Source organism: Chionomys nivalis, chromosome 12 (assembly GCF_950005125.1).
Source record: "Chionomys nivalis chromosome 12, mChiNiv1.1, whole genome shotgun sequence".
NCBI lineage: Eukaryota > Metazoa > Chordata > Mammalia > Rodentia > Cricetidae > Chionomys > Chionomys nivalis.
This window is the reverse complement of record NC_080097.1, coordinates 16,776,858-16,792,390: the sequence shown is the minus strand read 5'-3', so window position 1 is coordinate 16,792,390 and position 15,533 is coordinate 16,776,858. Positions and strand designations below refer to the sequence as shown.

Sequence of the window (15,533 nt, the reverse complement as noted above, 5' to 3'; positions counted from 1 at the left end):
AATCAAGACCTGTACAGAATTACATTACCCTAACTGTTCCACTGTATCCAGAGCCTATTTTGTATAATCCATCCTTGCATAAGAGGTAAAGAAAAAATCCATCATTCTGAAGCAAACACTGGTCATCTTCATCAACAGATACTTCTTTTAATGGCCATTTGTGCATTAGAGCTGCTTTCTTAATGCCATTGCTAAACCAGTCCTGGATTTGAATCTTTCCAACCAAAACTGCCTGTACACTTCTCTGTAGTGAATTTAGTATTGTTGGCACCTATTCAAAAGAAAAGAAATCAAAAGACAATTTAAATTGCTTTCAAACCCAAAACAGGCACGATAAAGATATTATTTATGACAAAACAAGTTATAAAGACTGATGCATGTTTGGCAGGCTTGCAAAGGTACAAACTAAAAGTTCATCTATAAGAAGTGACCCTCAAGCAAACGGGACTTCTTTAAGGATTCTGTCCCTTCCTTCTATAAAGTCTTGGCTAGGATGCCTTGTTCTCTGTCTTTACTATCTATCATTACTCTGTGGAAATCAGACCATGGTAACATACTCTGTATTCTTTGTTTGTTTTATTGATTTTATTGAGCTCTACATTTTTCTCTGCTCCCCTCCTCGCCTCTCCCCTCACATTCAACCCTCTCCCAATGGTCCCCATGTCCTAATTTACTTAGGAGATCTTGTCTTTTTCTACTGCTCATGTAGATTAGATCCACGTATGTCTCTCTTAGGGTCCTCATTGTTGTCTAGGTTCTCCAGGGTTGTGATTTGTAGGCTGACTTTCTTTGCTTTATGTCTAAAAGCCACTTATGAGTGAGTGAGTACATATGATATTTGTCTTTCTGGGTCTGGGTTACCAGACTCAAATGATGTTTTCTAGATCCATCCGACTGCAAAATTCAAGATGTCATTATTTTTTTCTGCTGTGTAGTACTCCATTGTATAAATGTACCACATTTTCCTTATCCATTCTTCAGTCGAGGAGCATTTAGGATGTTTCCAGGTTCTAGTTATGACAAACAATGCTGCTATGAACATAACTGAGCACATGTCCTTGTGGTACAATTAAGCATCATTTGGATATATACCCAAAAGTGGTATTGCAGGATCTTGAGGAAGGTTGTTTCCTAATTGTCTGAGAAATAGCCATACTGATATCCAGCTTGTACTCCCACCAGCAAGGCAGGAGTGTTCCCTTTACCCTACAACCTCTCCAGCATAAACTGTCATCAGTGTTTTTCATCTTGGCCATTCTTACAGGTGTAAAATGGAATCTTGGAGTTGTTTGGATTTGCTTTTCTCTGATGGCTAAGGATATTGAGCATTTCCTTAAGTGTCTTTCAGCTATTTTAAATTCCTCTGTTGAAACTTCTATGTTTAGCTCTATATTCCATTTTTTATTGGATTATTTGTTCTTTTGATCACCAATTTCTTGAGTTTTTTGTATATTTTAGAGATCAGATCCCTGTCTGATGTGGGGTTGGTGAAGATCTTTTCCAATTCTGTAGGCTGCCATTTTGTCTTGTTGACTGTGTTCTTTGCTTTACAGAAGCTTCTCAGTTTCAGGAGGTCCCATTTATTAATTGTTTCTCTCGGTGTCTGTGCTACTGGGGTTATATTTAGGAGGTGGTCTCCTGTGCCAATGCATTCAAGTGTACTTCCCACTTTCTCTTCTATGAGGTTCAGTGTGGTTGGCTTACATATTGAGGTCTTTGATCCATTTGGACTTGAGCTTTGTGCATGATGATAGATATGGGTCTATTTTCATTCTTCTATATGGTAACACACTGTTTTATTATACACTCCCTTTCTTATTCTCTATCCATGGTTCTTGTTTCCTCTTTTTCTGCTGGATTCTATATAATTTCTTTCACTTTTATCTTTAGCTCACTATTTGCATCTTCAACCATACTACCACTATTTAACCCCCCTTCAATTTTCTAATTGTAGTTATTTTAATTTTTACCTCCTTGAGTTAAATTTCATTATTTTCCTAATGTGACGACGTCTTATATTGTATTCATTAATCATAGTTTAAATATTTGGAATTTTTTTCAAAATCCATTTGCTATTTTCATGACACAGAATTAAACACGCATGCAGCTTAAATCAAACGATGTGCATTATTTGTACATCAGCCATAGAGAGACCAAAATATTAAATAACTTAAAAATTTAGAGAATTTCTACTGACAGAATGAAGAAAAGTGCAATTTGGCACCTTCTAAATTTCTTAATACCTGGATAGTTTGGCAAGCATGACTCCCATTGTTGGTTAGTATAGCAGAGATGGCCTGGAGTGTCCTTCCGGTTTCTCCCCAAGAAGCTACCAGACTAAAGAGGCAAGCACAGGAGAGTGCTGTGAGGGACTGTCCTGTGCTGTCGTTCACCCCAGTACTCCGAACAGTAATCTCCAAAAGGAGCTGGAAGAGAGACTCTGTGGATAAAACAAGATTCAGTTATACTCATTTGAGTTGCAGAGAAATATATATATTTCACTATATATAAAATTTAAGGCATCTCGAACTATTATTTTGTAGTAGCTTTTGTTTAGTCAACCCACTCCACAATCAAAGCATTTATATAACAAGGGATTAGAAAACATTTAGTTTTATCCCTTACTTTTGTAACTGAAGTAATAAAAATGGTCTAAGGCCTTACAAAACAATCTTGCCTACACAAGAAACTCACCCTTAAAGTCACAGTTTATCTTTCAACAACCTTGTCCTTCAGGTGGGGACTACTCACAGTATTTCAAAGTACAAAGAGTATGCACTTCTATTTGGACCACAAGAGCATATTTACAAAAAATAAGGAAATGCTATAACTTTAATATAAAACTTTATAATTAACATAATAACATCTCAAAGTAATAAAGGGGTATATAACTAATTTATCTTAAAGAACTATCCAAGGTCACAGGACAAGTATCTTCTTCCTTTAATGGGTAATGCAACTGAGACCAAGGCAGATGAAAAGATTTTCCCTTATTCATAAAGCTATTTAGTGACAGAGTTGAAAAGAGAACACATGCTTATTCTGTTACCACACCAGGCACCTCAACACCACCCAAGACAGAATCAAATACTGCCTGGGCATTTCTTCAGCAGAGAGAAAAAGAGGAACTGAAAACTCTTAGAAAGTGAAACAGCAGAGACACTGAAAAGACAAGTCAGACTGACAGAAAACCCTGGCAGGATAGAGGGGAATAGGAAGGAAGAAGGTAGTTCTCTGAAAACTGGAAGATTTTTGTATTCATTCAGTAATTCAAAGACATCTAGTGATCATTTCTCATCAATTCTTCACCTTCCTAATTCCAAATGAAGCTGTGTATTTTCTTCTTAATTAATTCTTCAATTTTCTTTATCTTACCATATCATCCCAATCCATGGTATGTACTACCAGTGGCTAACTGAGCTAACAGAAAAACAAAAAAGGTTAATAAATTAACTTTTACCATTCCTTTTCATATATTTATAGACACAGATTTTTCAAATAAAAAATCTAGTTTCCTGCTTAAAATACGCTCAATCTTTTGTTAATTCTGTCCTCTTTCCTTCCTCTCCTTTGTGATTTTCTTTGCTGTTTCTTCTTACTTGTCTTTTCTATCTATCATTCCCTCTCTTTCCTCTAAAATATCATCATTTCTTCTTTACCTTCTTTAGCTGTCTCCCCACTCATCCTCCCTCTAGAAATTATGCTTCAGTATTCAATCTTTCAGTCATTCACCAAATAAAGAAGTCTTCCTGCATATGGACACACTCTAAGTTGGAAAAGTATACTGTCAAACAAGACAAAGAAATGTTGTTGTCCTTAAAATGTTAGATTTAAGATGAAGAAAATTGTTAATAATTTAAATAAGTATTTTTGCAATAAATTATTTTTGTTATTTCTAATTTTAAACTCTCTCTGTGTGTGTGAGTGTGTACATATGTGTGCATGCCATGGTGCTCATGTGGAGGTCACAAGACAATTTTCAGGAGTCACTTCTTTCCTTCTGTGTGTGTCCTGGGGATCTAATTCAGGCTTTTAAGTTTGTGTGGCAAGAGCTTTACCAGCTGAGCCATCTCATCAGTCCAATGATAAATTATTTTTAATGATTTATTTATTTTTAATTGTGTGTGTCTATATATGTGTGTATGCACATGTGAATGTAGATGCCTGTGGAGGCCACAAGAGAGAACTGGATCCCCTAGAACTGGAGTTACAAGAGGTTGTAGACTCCCTTGTATGGGTTCTGGGAAACAAATTTTGGCCCATTGTAGGAGGACTATTAACTCTTAACCACTGAGTCATCTCTCCATCCCCAAGGAAAATATTTTTTAGAATGGGTAATGAGGTAGAGAATAACTTTCTATATTTCGCAGCACTGTAACAAACCATATAAACATGTACATATAGCTCCACAGAGTCCCTCCCTCTTCTTCACTTCTTCCTTCCTATGAGGCTTTCCTTCTGTTCACTATATTCTAGGCTTACAAAACTTGCTTCAGTCATTTTTTTCCCCATCTCAGAGCCTTACTGGATGCTGTTCTCTCTGCCTTAGATACTTATAATCTGGTTCACTCCTTACTCTTTCTTACTTATGTCATCATCACTTATCATCATTACTTCTTATTCATTCTTACTGATGTCGTATCTTTAAGGAAGTGACTCTCAGAGTTCTACTCACTCCATGCTATCTGTCTACATTTGTAATTACATATATGTACAATCACTTGATGCCAATGTCAACAACAAAAGAAAGATTATAATACTTTCTTAATACCAAACTGCTGTACTTTGAATGAGAATAGCCTCCACAGGCTCATATATTTTAATGCCTGGTCCCCAGTTGTTGGAACTGTTTCGGAATGATTAAGAGGTATGGCCTTGTTGAAGAAGCTGTGTCACTGGGGACAAGCTATGAGGTTTCAAAAGCCAATGCCATTCCCAGTTAGCTCTTCTGCCCTGTATCTTGTATGGATCAAGATTTTAAACTTTCAGATACTGTTCCAGGGCCATACCTGCCTGCCTGCCTGCTGCCATGCTCTGGGTCATGATTCTTATGGACTAACCCAAATAAATACTTTCCCACTCATGGTGTCTTATCAAAGCACTAAAAAGTAACTAAGGCACAAGCAAAGAAAAATCTATTAAATTTAAATAGTTAAAATATATATTTAATATTAAACTAAATAGAAAAACAGAAGAAAAATCTCCTAATCCCTCCCTTAGATAAGGAGCTGTTGATGACTGACGCTGGGAGGGAGAGTCAGTTTTCTCGAGGATGCAGCCTCAATAAGGTATCTAGGCTCCACTACATGACCCTACATCCATGCACATAATGGAAACACTAAGTGGACTAAGTGGGCTTTGAAAAAAGAGCACAGAAATTTGGATGAAAAAAGTGGTGGTAGAAGCATGGAGTGAAAGGGCTGTAGATGAATTTATCAAATCACATTAAATACACAATATTAACAGGATTACTGATGCTACTGTACAGCGAACTGGTAAAGTGGTTCTTAACCTGTGCTAACTTTTGTTTGGTAGCCAGTTAAGTGCCTTACGCTGGGGAGAGAGGTATATGCTGTCTTCAGTTTTTTCAGGATGTCGTCCCTCCTCCATAAAATAAAACAAAGTTAAAATCAAAAATTAAACTACTATATGTGACAAACAAAGGAAGCTCTGACATATAATTAGGTTCTTAAAATGTGGATCTAATAAAATCCAAATATTTTGGTAGGGCATAGTTGTAGACATCTATTAATTCTAGTAGTTGGGAAGCCAGAGAAGGAGGAATGAAGTTTAAGGCCAATCTGGGCTACACAGAAGGGCTGTGCCTTAAAAGGAAAAAGGAAGAAAAAAAAAAGAATTAAATAAGGGGGAAAAAGTGAGTAAAGCCAGATACAGACAATATGGAATCAAAATCTAATTCAGTCAACAATGTTGTCCCCAGGCCATCAGTAACAGTATCGCACAGAAACTTATTCAAATTAACAATGTTTGGTCCCAGCTTAAATATACTGAATGAAAAACCCCACACCTGTGTAGGGATAAGCCCCACCCATTGGGGGCGTGTTTGCCTCGGGCTAATGTTTACTGATAAATCTGCCCGGCATAATCCCAGGAACCCTTTTTCTCTGCTTTCATGTTCTCTACGGGAACCTGTGGTCCTGTAAGTCTATTTCCTCATTAGCTGTATATATTTTTATAATCTGTCTGTATTCATTTATGTTGTTACATTTTGGCGTCCAACGTCGGGCTATTTTGCCCCGACACGGGGGGGGGGGGGGGCGCAAGCTCCATCTTTCCCAGCCTTTGCGAGCAAGTTAGTTACCGGAGCTCAGGAAGTGCAATTGGGCCAGCATAGCCTGCTAGCTTTCACAGCGCGCTCCCTGCTTGCTTTCCCTTCCCCCACTCCAGGCCACGCGACCCCCACTCAGCCCCTTACTTACGCCTACGGTGGGCCCCTTCTTTCAGACTTACTCAGGCCAGAGCAGTTAACCGCTCCCTGCTTGGCTTGGCTAAGCCACACTGCCTGAATTAACGGAAGCACCTGCGGTTTTGAAGCAAAAGCCACCACAGCAGCAAAGTGACCCCGTCCGTGACCAATCTAACTTCTCAGGCAGTACAATATTTTTGTTTTGAATTAATTGTTTCAGACCGGCTCTGGCTTAGACCACGTGGACACAGGTGCATTTCTTTCACCACCACAGGCAGGAAAACGTCATTACAGGTAAATAATTTTCTTTCATAAATAAGAAAAATGTCTGAAAACATTACCATTCAAGACTTTAACAGCCTTTTCAATTGTACTATGTGGGAGATTTTACAAGAAGTGTCTGTCAGTCCACAGATATGGATCTTTCTGGGATTCGTAGTTTTCCTTGGTACTATATGGTTTGATAATAGAAATATGATAAAGTCTTTACAAGACGAGGTTGAACGCTTAAAAACAATTGAGAATGACAACAATCTTCTCAAAAATCAGTTTGAAGTTCTCCAGGCAGAGAACAGATCTTTGTTTAACACAACTCGACAAGCTGAACAAAATTTAGAAGAGGTACAGGCTGATATTAAGGAGAAATTCATTACTATGGAAGAGGGAACAGCTGATTTGGATCGTAAGCTTCAGTCCCTTTCTGTAGGAACTGAAACATTAACTGAGAGAAACAAAACTGCTGAATGTGACAATCGGATTTTGTCTAAAGCTTATGACAGATTGGCGGAAAGATTGTCTATACAAGAAGGCACGGTTTATGCTATAAAAATTATGTCCAAAGATGAGATGTTATCTCTAATGGACAAACTTCATACTTTAGAATCCTCAATGAAGGCGTTAGAACATAATTCTGGACAGGAGATTCAGACATTGCAGAAGGCAATGGTGAATAGAATTGAAAAGATTGAGGAATTTCTAAATTCTGATGAAGAAGAGCAAGGGGTAGAAAGGCAAATTTTAACTACATCTGTGGGTAAATCTCTCCGGGACAATTCCCACAAAGCTCTACCTACAGCTCTACCTGCCTTTCCAGTAGTAACAACAGAGAAATTGGTTGGTTCCAGAAATCCTAGGGTCATCAAGGAAGATACATGGGAACCTATCCCTATGAATGATCTCAAAGAAAGTAAACAGGCTGTAATGACTTTTGGGATGAATGTCTCTTTTGTTGAAGAGATGCTAAGATCTTGGGCCACAACAAACAAAGTCACGCCCTCTGACTGGTTACAGCTGAGCTCTGCTGTACTTGAGAGTGGACCGCAATTGAAATGGAAATGCTTATTCAGGCAAGAGGCTAGACTTTTAGAACAGCAGGAAAGAGCAAAGGGAATTGAGATTTCCCTAGATCAAATTCTAGGAGAGGGGCTCTTTTCTGACCCTCAGGAACAAGCTAATTTGGATGAAAACATACTCTCCATGTGTACTACAGCAGCCTTAAGGGCTTGGGACAGGGTGCAAGACCCAGGACAGAGAATGGAATCATTTGTCAGAGTTAAACAAGGTCAGAGAGAACCCTTTAGTGACTTTTTACAAAGACTAACTAAAGCTGTACAAATAGGGATATCTGACCCAGAAGCAAGACGTATAATGATCGAGTCTTTGACTTATGAAAATGCAAATGTGGAATGCAAAAGGATTTTGGGACCTTTAAAGCTCAGATCAGCGCCATTGGAAGAATGGGTCTTGCATACAGTGAATGTTGATACATTTGACTATGGCACTGAAGCATGGGTAGAAGAAGCAATTTCCAATAATAAAAGGAGACATCAGAATACCAAATGTTTTAATTGTGGCAAAATGGGTCATATGAAAAGGAATTGTAGACAACGGATTTTCAGAAATAATAATAATGCATCTTCTAGAAATAACAGAATAGGAGGACTCAGCCTTCAGGTTTATGTAGAAGATGTGGAAAAGGCAGACATTGGACGAATGAATGCAGGTCTACAAGAGACAGACAAGGCAACCTGATACAGACGGGAAACGTGAGAGGGGGGGCCTCACAGGCCCCCATGGCAAACATGGTTCAGTCATTTCCAGTTACTGCAGAGAACGTGCCTCGTCAGAACAATTAGGAAGCCCCATGCCTACTGTTACAAGCAATAATGATCAGAAAGATGAATTCCGTGTGTTTTTGCAAACTTCTATAAATGATCAAAAACCAAAGCTAAGAGTGTGTGTAAATGGCATTTCATTACTGGCCTGCTGGACACAGGTGCGGATGTAAGTATCATTACCCCAGAATCTTGGCATCCGTATTGGCCTCTTCAGAATGTAAATGTTCAACTCCTGGGAATTGGAACCCTATCTCGAGTAAGGCAGAGCACAAGATGGGTTGAATGTATAGGACTAGAGGGACAAATAGGAAAATTAAGGCCATATGTAGCCAATATTGCAATGAATTTATGGGGTCGTGACCTATTACAACAATGGAATACCCAAATTAACATTCCTGCTACTTCTAGAGCCTATATTTCTGGGGATAATATTAAAAGATATTACAAACGGAGAAAACTGGCCATTCGGGCTGTACAAGAACAAGCATTTGACGTCCCTTCAGAGATACCAACAGCCTTGCCTCTAAAATGGTTGACTGAGAAACCAATATGGACAAAGCAATGGCCTTTAGCTGAGGAAAAGTTAGAGGCTTTAGAACAGTTGGTACAAGAGCAATTAGATGCTGGACATATAGAAGAATCTACCAGTCCTTGGAATTCTCCTGTATGTGTGGCTAAGAAAAAATCAGGTAAATGGAGAATGGTGACAGATCTCAGGGCTATCAACAAGGTTATTCAACCTATGGGCCCTCTGCAATCTGGAAATCCTTTGCCCTCTTTATTGCCAAAAGGATGGCCTCTCATAGTTATTGATTTAAAGGATTGTTTTTTCACTATACCTTTACAAAAAGAAGATAGAGAAAAATTTGCCTTCACAGTGCCTACTTATAATAATTCTCAACCTTCGAGGAGGTACCACTGGGCCGTCCTCCACCAGGGTATGTTAAATATCCCCTCCCTGTGCCAATATTTTATGAATCAACCATTGCAAATAATACGCAAGAAATTTCCAAAATCGATAGTATATCATTATATGGACGACATTTTGTTATCCGATTCAAACATGGATACCTTGAACAGACTGTTTGAAGAAATAAAAATACTTTTACCTAAATGGGGATTACAAATTGCTCCTGAAAAGATTCAGAAGGGAGATACTGTTAATTATTTAGGTTATAAAATAGGTTTACAAAAAATTAAGATACAAAAGGCACAAATTTGGAGAGATCACCTACGGACTCTTAATGACTTTCAAAGACTGTTAGGGGACATTTCCAGTCTACGACCAGCTATTGGGATAACACCTGATCTAATAATTCATTGGAACAAAACCTTGGATGGTGACAAAGATTTAAACAGTCCCAGAGAATTAACAGCTGAAGCAGAAAAGGAACTGACGATGATTGAGTAAAAATTACAACAGGCACATGTGGACAGGGTAAATCCAGAGCTCGACTGTATTCTTGTCATACTACCATCAAAAATTTCCCCTACAGGAATTTTAATGCAGAGAGATGATATTATCTTGGAATGGATCTTTTTACCACATAAACCAAGTAAGAAACTGAAAATTTATGTGGAAAAAGTCTCTGAGTTAATTATAAAAGGCAAGTTGAGACTTCGTCAACTAGCAGGCATAGACCCAGCAGAAATTATAGTGCCTTTCACTGCTGATGAACTAAAGAAATTATGGGAAGATAATGAACCATGGCAAAGAGCTTGTGCTAATTTTTTGGGAGACATTAATAACAATTATCCAAAAAGCAAGAGGCTTAACTTCATAAAGAGAACTTCTTGGATCCTTCCTCGAATCGTCCGTGATGCTCCAATAACTGGAGCCCGTACGTTCTATACTGATGCCAATAAATCAGGGAAGGCAGGTTACAAATCAGAAGATTTGGGTAAGGTGGAACAAAGTCCTTATGATTCTGTCTAGAAGGCAGAATTATATGCCATTCTTATGGTGCTAAGGGATTTTAAAGAACCTATTAATATAGTTACTGATTCACAATATGCAGAAAGAGTTATTTTACATATTGAAACTGCTGAATTTATACCTGATGATAAAGAACTAACAGCTCTTTGTTTATCCAGGTGCAAGATTTGATTAAGAACAGGCTTTGCCCTATGTACATAACACACATCCGATCCCATACGGGTCTGCCAGGTCCTCTAGCACAAGGTAATGCAGAAATTGATCAATTATTGATTGGTAGTGTGCTACAAGCCTCTGAATTTCATAAAAAACATCATGTTAATAGCAAAGGTTTGAAGAAAGAGTTTTCTATTACATGGCAACAAGCTAAGGAGATTGTAAAGAAATGCCCTACTTGCTCTTTCTATAACCAAACGCCACTGCCTGCAGGGGCTAATCCAAAGGGCACCCAAAGGAATGAAATCTGGCAGATGGATGTGTTCCACTTTGCAGAATTTGGCAAATTAAAATATGTTCATCACACCATTGACACGTATTCAGGCTTTCAGTGGGCAACGGCTTTAAGTTCAGAAAAAGCTGATTCAGTAATCTTGGGTCAAAGATGACTTAGATACATGCTGCTTTTGAGAATCATATTTCTATTGTTTTAGGGGTATTTTCCTGTATGAATAAAATGATCTAGAAAATTCTAGACTGACAGGATATCCATGGTTTAGCATCAGAGAAAAACAATAAGCCAGCTAAAGGGTATGCTTCACCTACATTTCTATCAGTCTGCACAAAGTTCCTGTCTTTCTTATGTGGTTATATGCTGAGCCTAGGTCCTTAACATGAAAAGCAAGTAATGCTAAAACTTAAATAGAATAAGAAAAGTTAACATCTTTATGTAAGGAAACTTGCTACTATGTCAGAGGCTTGAAGAATACAAAAGAAATATCTTCTCTTTAAAAGTTAATTGTACCATTGGGGTCTGTGTCACTTACTGCCCACAGGCTATGATTTAAACTCCTCTAGAGTAACAAGTGAGTAGGAAAGATAAGCATCTGCTATTTGGACCCCGGGATTTGAGTTAATGGGGATTTTAGAGGTTTGGTGTTATTCTGTCATCTTGGGGAATTTGTGGTTTGTTTCCCCCTATTGCTATAACAACCAAGATTCGACTCCGCATAAACCAAAACTCTTTAGACTATAACTCTAGTAAAACACAACAAAGAACAGCAAAGTTAAATTCCTGTTTTTCTATACTCAATCAAATGTTGCATTTCTTGTTCTTATGCATATTTCCTAAGAGAAGTGGTTTAATTTAAGTGTTTCACTAAAGGCATAAGATCTTACCTAGGACCTCTGGTGGCTCTGATTGGAGGCCTTCTGGCTGCTGGCCTTGAAGCACATTCAACAAGGCTTGGAGGCTCCTCAAACACAGGGATGGATGAGAAAATCGAGTCTCCTTGATCAGTTCAAAGACTTCACAAAGCCCAACCTCAATGATCTGTTTAATATGAAAATAAAATTACACTTCCTAACATGTAAGTGAATAATACTTTCTATAGTCTAGTTTTTGCAAGTTATCTCAACACTAAATAAAGAGTCATATTTAAATGGAAAAACGAAAAAAAAGCACTTTTTTCCTGATTTAACATGACGATTTTGAAAACCACGTAGCTATATACAAAGCAAGAACTAGTCACATTACTTAAATATTGGTTTGGACACAGTGAAGTCATAGCAAGACATAGTGAAACACCTTGTAAACTGGAACAGATGACATCCACACAGAAGAAATAGGCTCTGTTAATTTAAAATACATTTGGTTATATGCAACTAGTTTTGTTACAGTACTTAGAGCCAAACATAAAGACAACATAACACACACAGCAAAGGTGACTTTTAAAACTAATTTCATCTCAATCCTTCCCATGATGGTATAATTGCAAAATTATTACTTACAGGCAGTATTCCCTTCCTTTGGGCATGATGATCATGAAAGGAACTGGAAGGCTATTCAGCAAAAATATCACTTGATATTTTAGTTTAATGATAATAGTCCTCAATGGGACAAGAAATCCCTGACCCCCTTTAGCAAAAGGAGTGTAAATCCTTAGTTATAGATTATAAGAGAAAAGTTACAATGAGCTGCTATGGTAACTTTGGAAGATTAATAAAACACTAGACAATAAAATCCTATTTCTTAGCCAACATATTTTGAGAACCAGATATAACTTCAGGATGTGGTAAATTATGTGCATACAGAAGGGACATTAAGAATTAATAATGAATAATAAAGAAAAAATAAGACAAAGTCATAGAAACACCTCAAACAATAATTCTATGCCCAAAACAATAAGATAATATTCTTTCTGATGGGGCTTTTACATTAATGTATATGTTGCATAGATGCACCATTCTAAACCCTTGTTTATTGCAGCTCACTAGAAGACTTAAGGAGATAGACTGGACCCTGTTTTCTGAGAGCTTGTAATCTAAGTGGGCAAGTGAGCTGTGCACATATCCCTGACCAACACCAACTTCTGTTATGGTATTTATACATTTATGCTGTAAGAATTCCTACCTCCAGTAGCCTTTAAGTTACCCGTCCCCTTGGGCGTGGCCTCTTATACTGTACATGCCAATGTAAAGCTAGCGCCTGGCCTCTTTCCTAGCTGCTGGATTCGGTTGTTGTTCCCTGTTCCAGCAGAGGATTGTGATCTGTGAATCCACCCCTAAATAAATAACCTTTTATTATACTCAATTCTGAGCTAGTGTGGGATTTCTTTTTCAGCGTCCTTCTTCACATTTAGTACAACTGACAACATGTATTTTCATTTTCTAACTAAACTGTATCCAACTATGGACAAGGAACATCTGTGCTTAGCTCAGTGCTGAGCAAATATGGAGATACAATTATTATTCCTCTAACTACTCACCTGTGTGCAAAAATTACTGTAATTCAGAAACAGTTGATTTTTTTTTTCAGACAAGGATGAAACTGCAGACAAATCCCAAAGTTCTGTCATTTGTAAGGTTTCTTTAGGGCATAAATACAACTAAGAAGTCAAAGTAAGTAATAGGATTGTCTTCACAGAAGTTATCTAAAATCCTAGTCTTGACTACAGTTAAATTTACCCAAGTTTATGCAGAGAATTTCAACTCATTAAGCACTTCTATAAATTTTTTTTATCTGTTTTAGTTTATTTTGTTGGAATGGACTAGAAAACGAAAAGATGATTTCCATGTGCCTATATAATTAGAGAAAATAAAAGTGTGCATCTCTTTTCTCAAGCAATAGAAGACTACAATATTCTATTACAATTAATTATATTAACTTATAAACTTACTCTATTAATAATTATGGTTACGACATTTTATAATTTTCATAATTCAAGGATTCTTTGGAATTGGAATTAAGGGATGGGAATCATTTATATGATGTTTCCTCATTGAAATAAAGAAGTTTTAGAGGCATATAATTTTCTAGTGGGATTCCTGTTTCCTATCTCAACATGCTTAAAGCTAGTTTAGCTGCATATTTATTTAAAAATATACTCTTAAGTTGGCTAATTTATTTAGTTCTTAAATAAGTAAATTCGTTCTGAATTTGTAGGCAATCGTGCATTAGGTTGTGAGAAAAAAGGGTTGAGATATGTTCCCTTTCCTCAAGAAAGTATTCTCTAGTACAGACAACAAACAAATCAATCAATAAGTTTTCTAATGCCGTGAAAATTACAGAATGTGCTAGATACAGTAGACTGCATGGGTAAAGACACAGCACTGGGGTAAGGGCTTTATGTGTCAGCTCATTCAGTTGTCTTCTGAGTAAAACCTACTCAAGAGTTTAAGTAAAAAGACGACCATCAGACTATAAGTTACTCAGATCTTCCTCAGGCAAATTAACTGAAGGGGTGAAGGAAGAGAGAGGCAGGCAGTTGTTGCACTTTTAACAAGTGTTGATGATGGCTGGGAATGCTGTGTGACAATCCCTTTATACAAGAATTGTTTTAGAAGTAGAATTGATAAGAATTAGTTGCACAGCTGTGAAAAAACAATAACCCAGGAAAAACTTGAAGGAATTTATTTTGGTTCATGGCTTCAGAGGGTTCGGTCCACGATTGGTTGGTTCCATGTGCTGGAGTAGAATACAGCACTGAAAGCATGTAAAGGACATATCTGTTCACCCACGAAGAGGAGGTAGCCTCCAGTGACCCCCTTCCTCCAGGTGAACTCCACCTCCTACAGTTTGCAGAACCTTCCGCAATAGTACAGTAAGCCTCAGGTAACATTTCATATTCACAATGTAACATTTAGTAATCAGCTGACAATGAGCATACTCTCAAAGTTTTTGGGTGGCAATATCAACCATCTATGGGAAAAGGAAAGACTGGAGGGAGATTATTTATTGTCTGGCTAGAACGATGATGAAATTTAATGCTCAATCTCTCTCTCTCTCTCTCTCTTTCACACACACACACACACACACTTCCCCTAACTCCCTCCCTCTCCCCCCCCCATTCTGATTTTAAAGCAGAAGGGAGACATCTGGTTCATGGCTAAAACTCTAAGGAGAGATACCAAATAGAATGCAGATTTGAGAAGTCTCTCTGCACAGACACAAGTCAAAAACAATTAATAAGAAATGAGGAGTGCTAAATCAAGAACACAGTTTGAATGAACAAATTATCCTTGAAAAGTTGAAAGAACGCTTTCCCTCTGGGTGTGAAAAGCAGGGAGGAAGACTGTTCATAGCGAGCCATGGCTCATCATGTGACACAGAATAGCAGTGTAGACATCCATATCCCGATAAGCAAATTCTTCTTTTTCTCCCTCTCCACCTCTTCTCCCTCTCATGCCGTCTCTTCCACTTCTTCCCTTTTAAGTTTAATATTTTTATCATTTGTAAGTACTACTACTATTTGCTTTATAGAAACAATCAGAAAAGGCAGACAATGTACTTTGCTTTGTAATGACATAAATATGTATCTCATTTCTGTTTGAGTTTTTTTAAAGTTATGTAAGCATTACAACTGATTGTAAGACTGCTTAATAATACAAAACCTGC

At 37.6% G+C, this 15,533-nt stretch overlaps 1 protein-coding gene across 13 annotated transcripts in view; it reads right to left on the bottom strand.

Moving 5' to 3' along the window:
• The window catches only part of Mycbp2 (MYC binding protein 2), a 237,284-nt gene that overhangs the window by 188,004 nt on the left and 33,747 nt on the right, over positions 1-15,533 (bottom strand). For all 13 annotated transcript variants that reach the window (XM_057786001.1, XM_057786003.1, XM_057786002.1 and 10 more), the window contains exons 4-6: positions 11,816-11,969; positions 2,244-2,440; positions 29-271 (exon numbers count right to left, since the gene is read on the bottom strand). In XM_057786001.1, the coding sequence (XP_057641984.1) occupies positions 29-271; positions 2,244-2,440; positions 11,816-11,969 (594 nt within the window). The remainder of the gene's footprint in view (positions 1-28; positions 272-2,243; positions 2,441-11,815; positions 11,970-15,533) is intronic.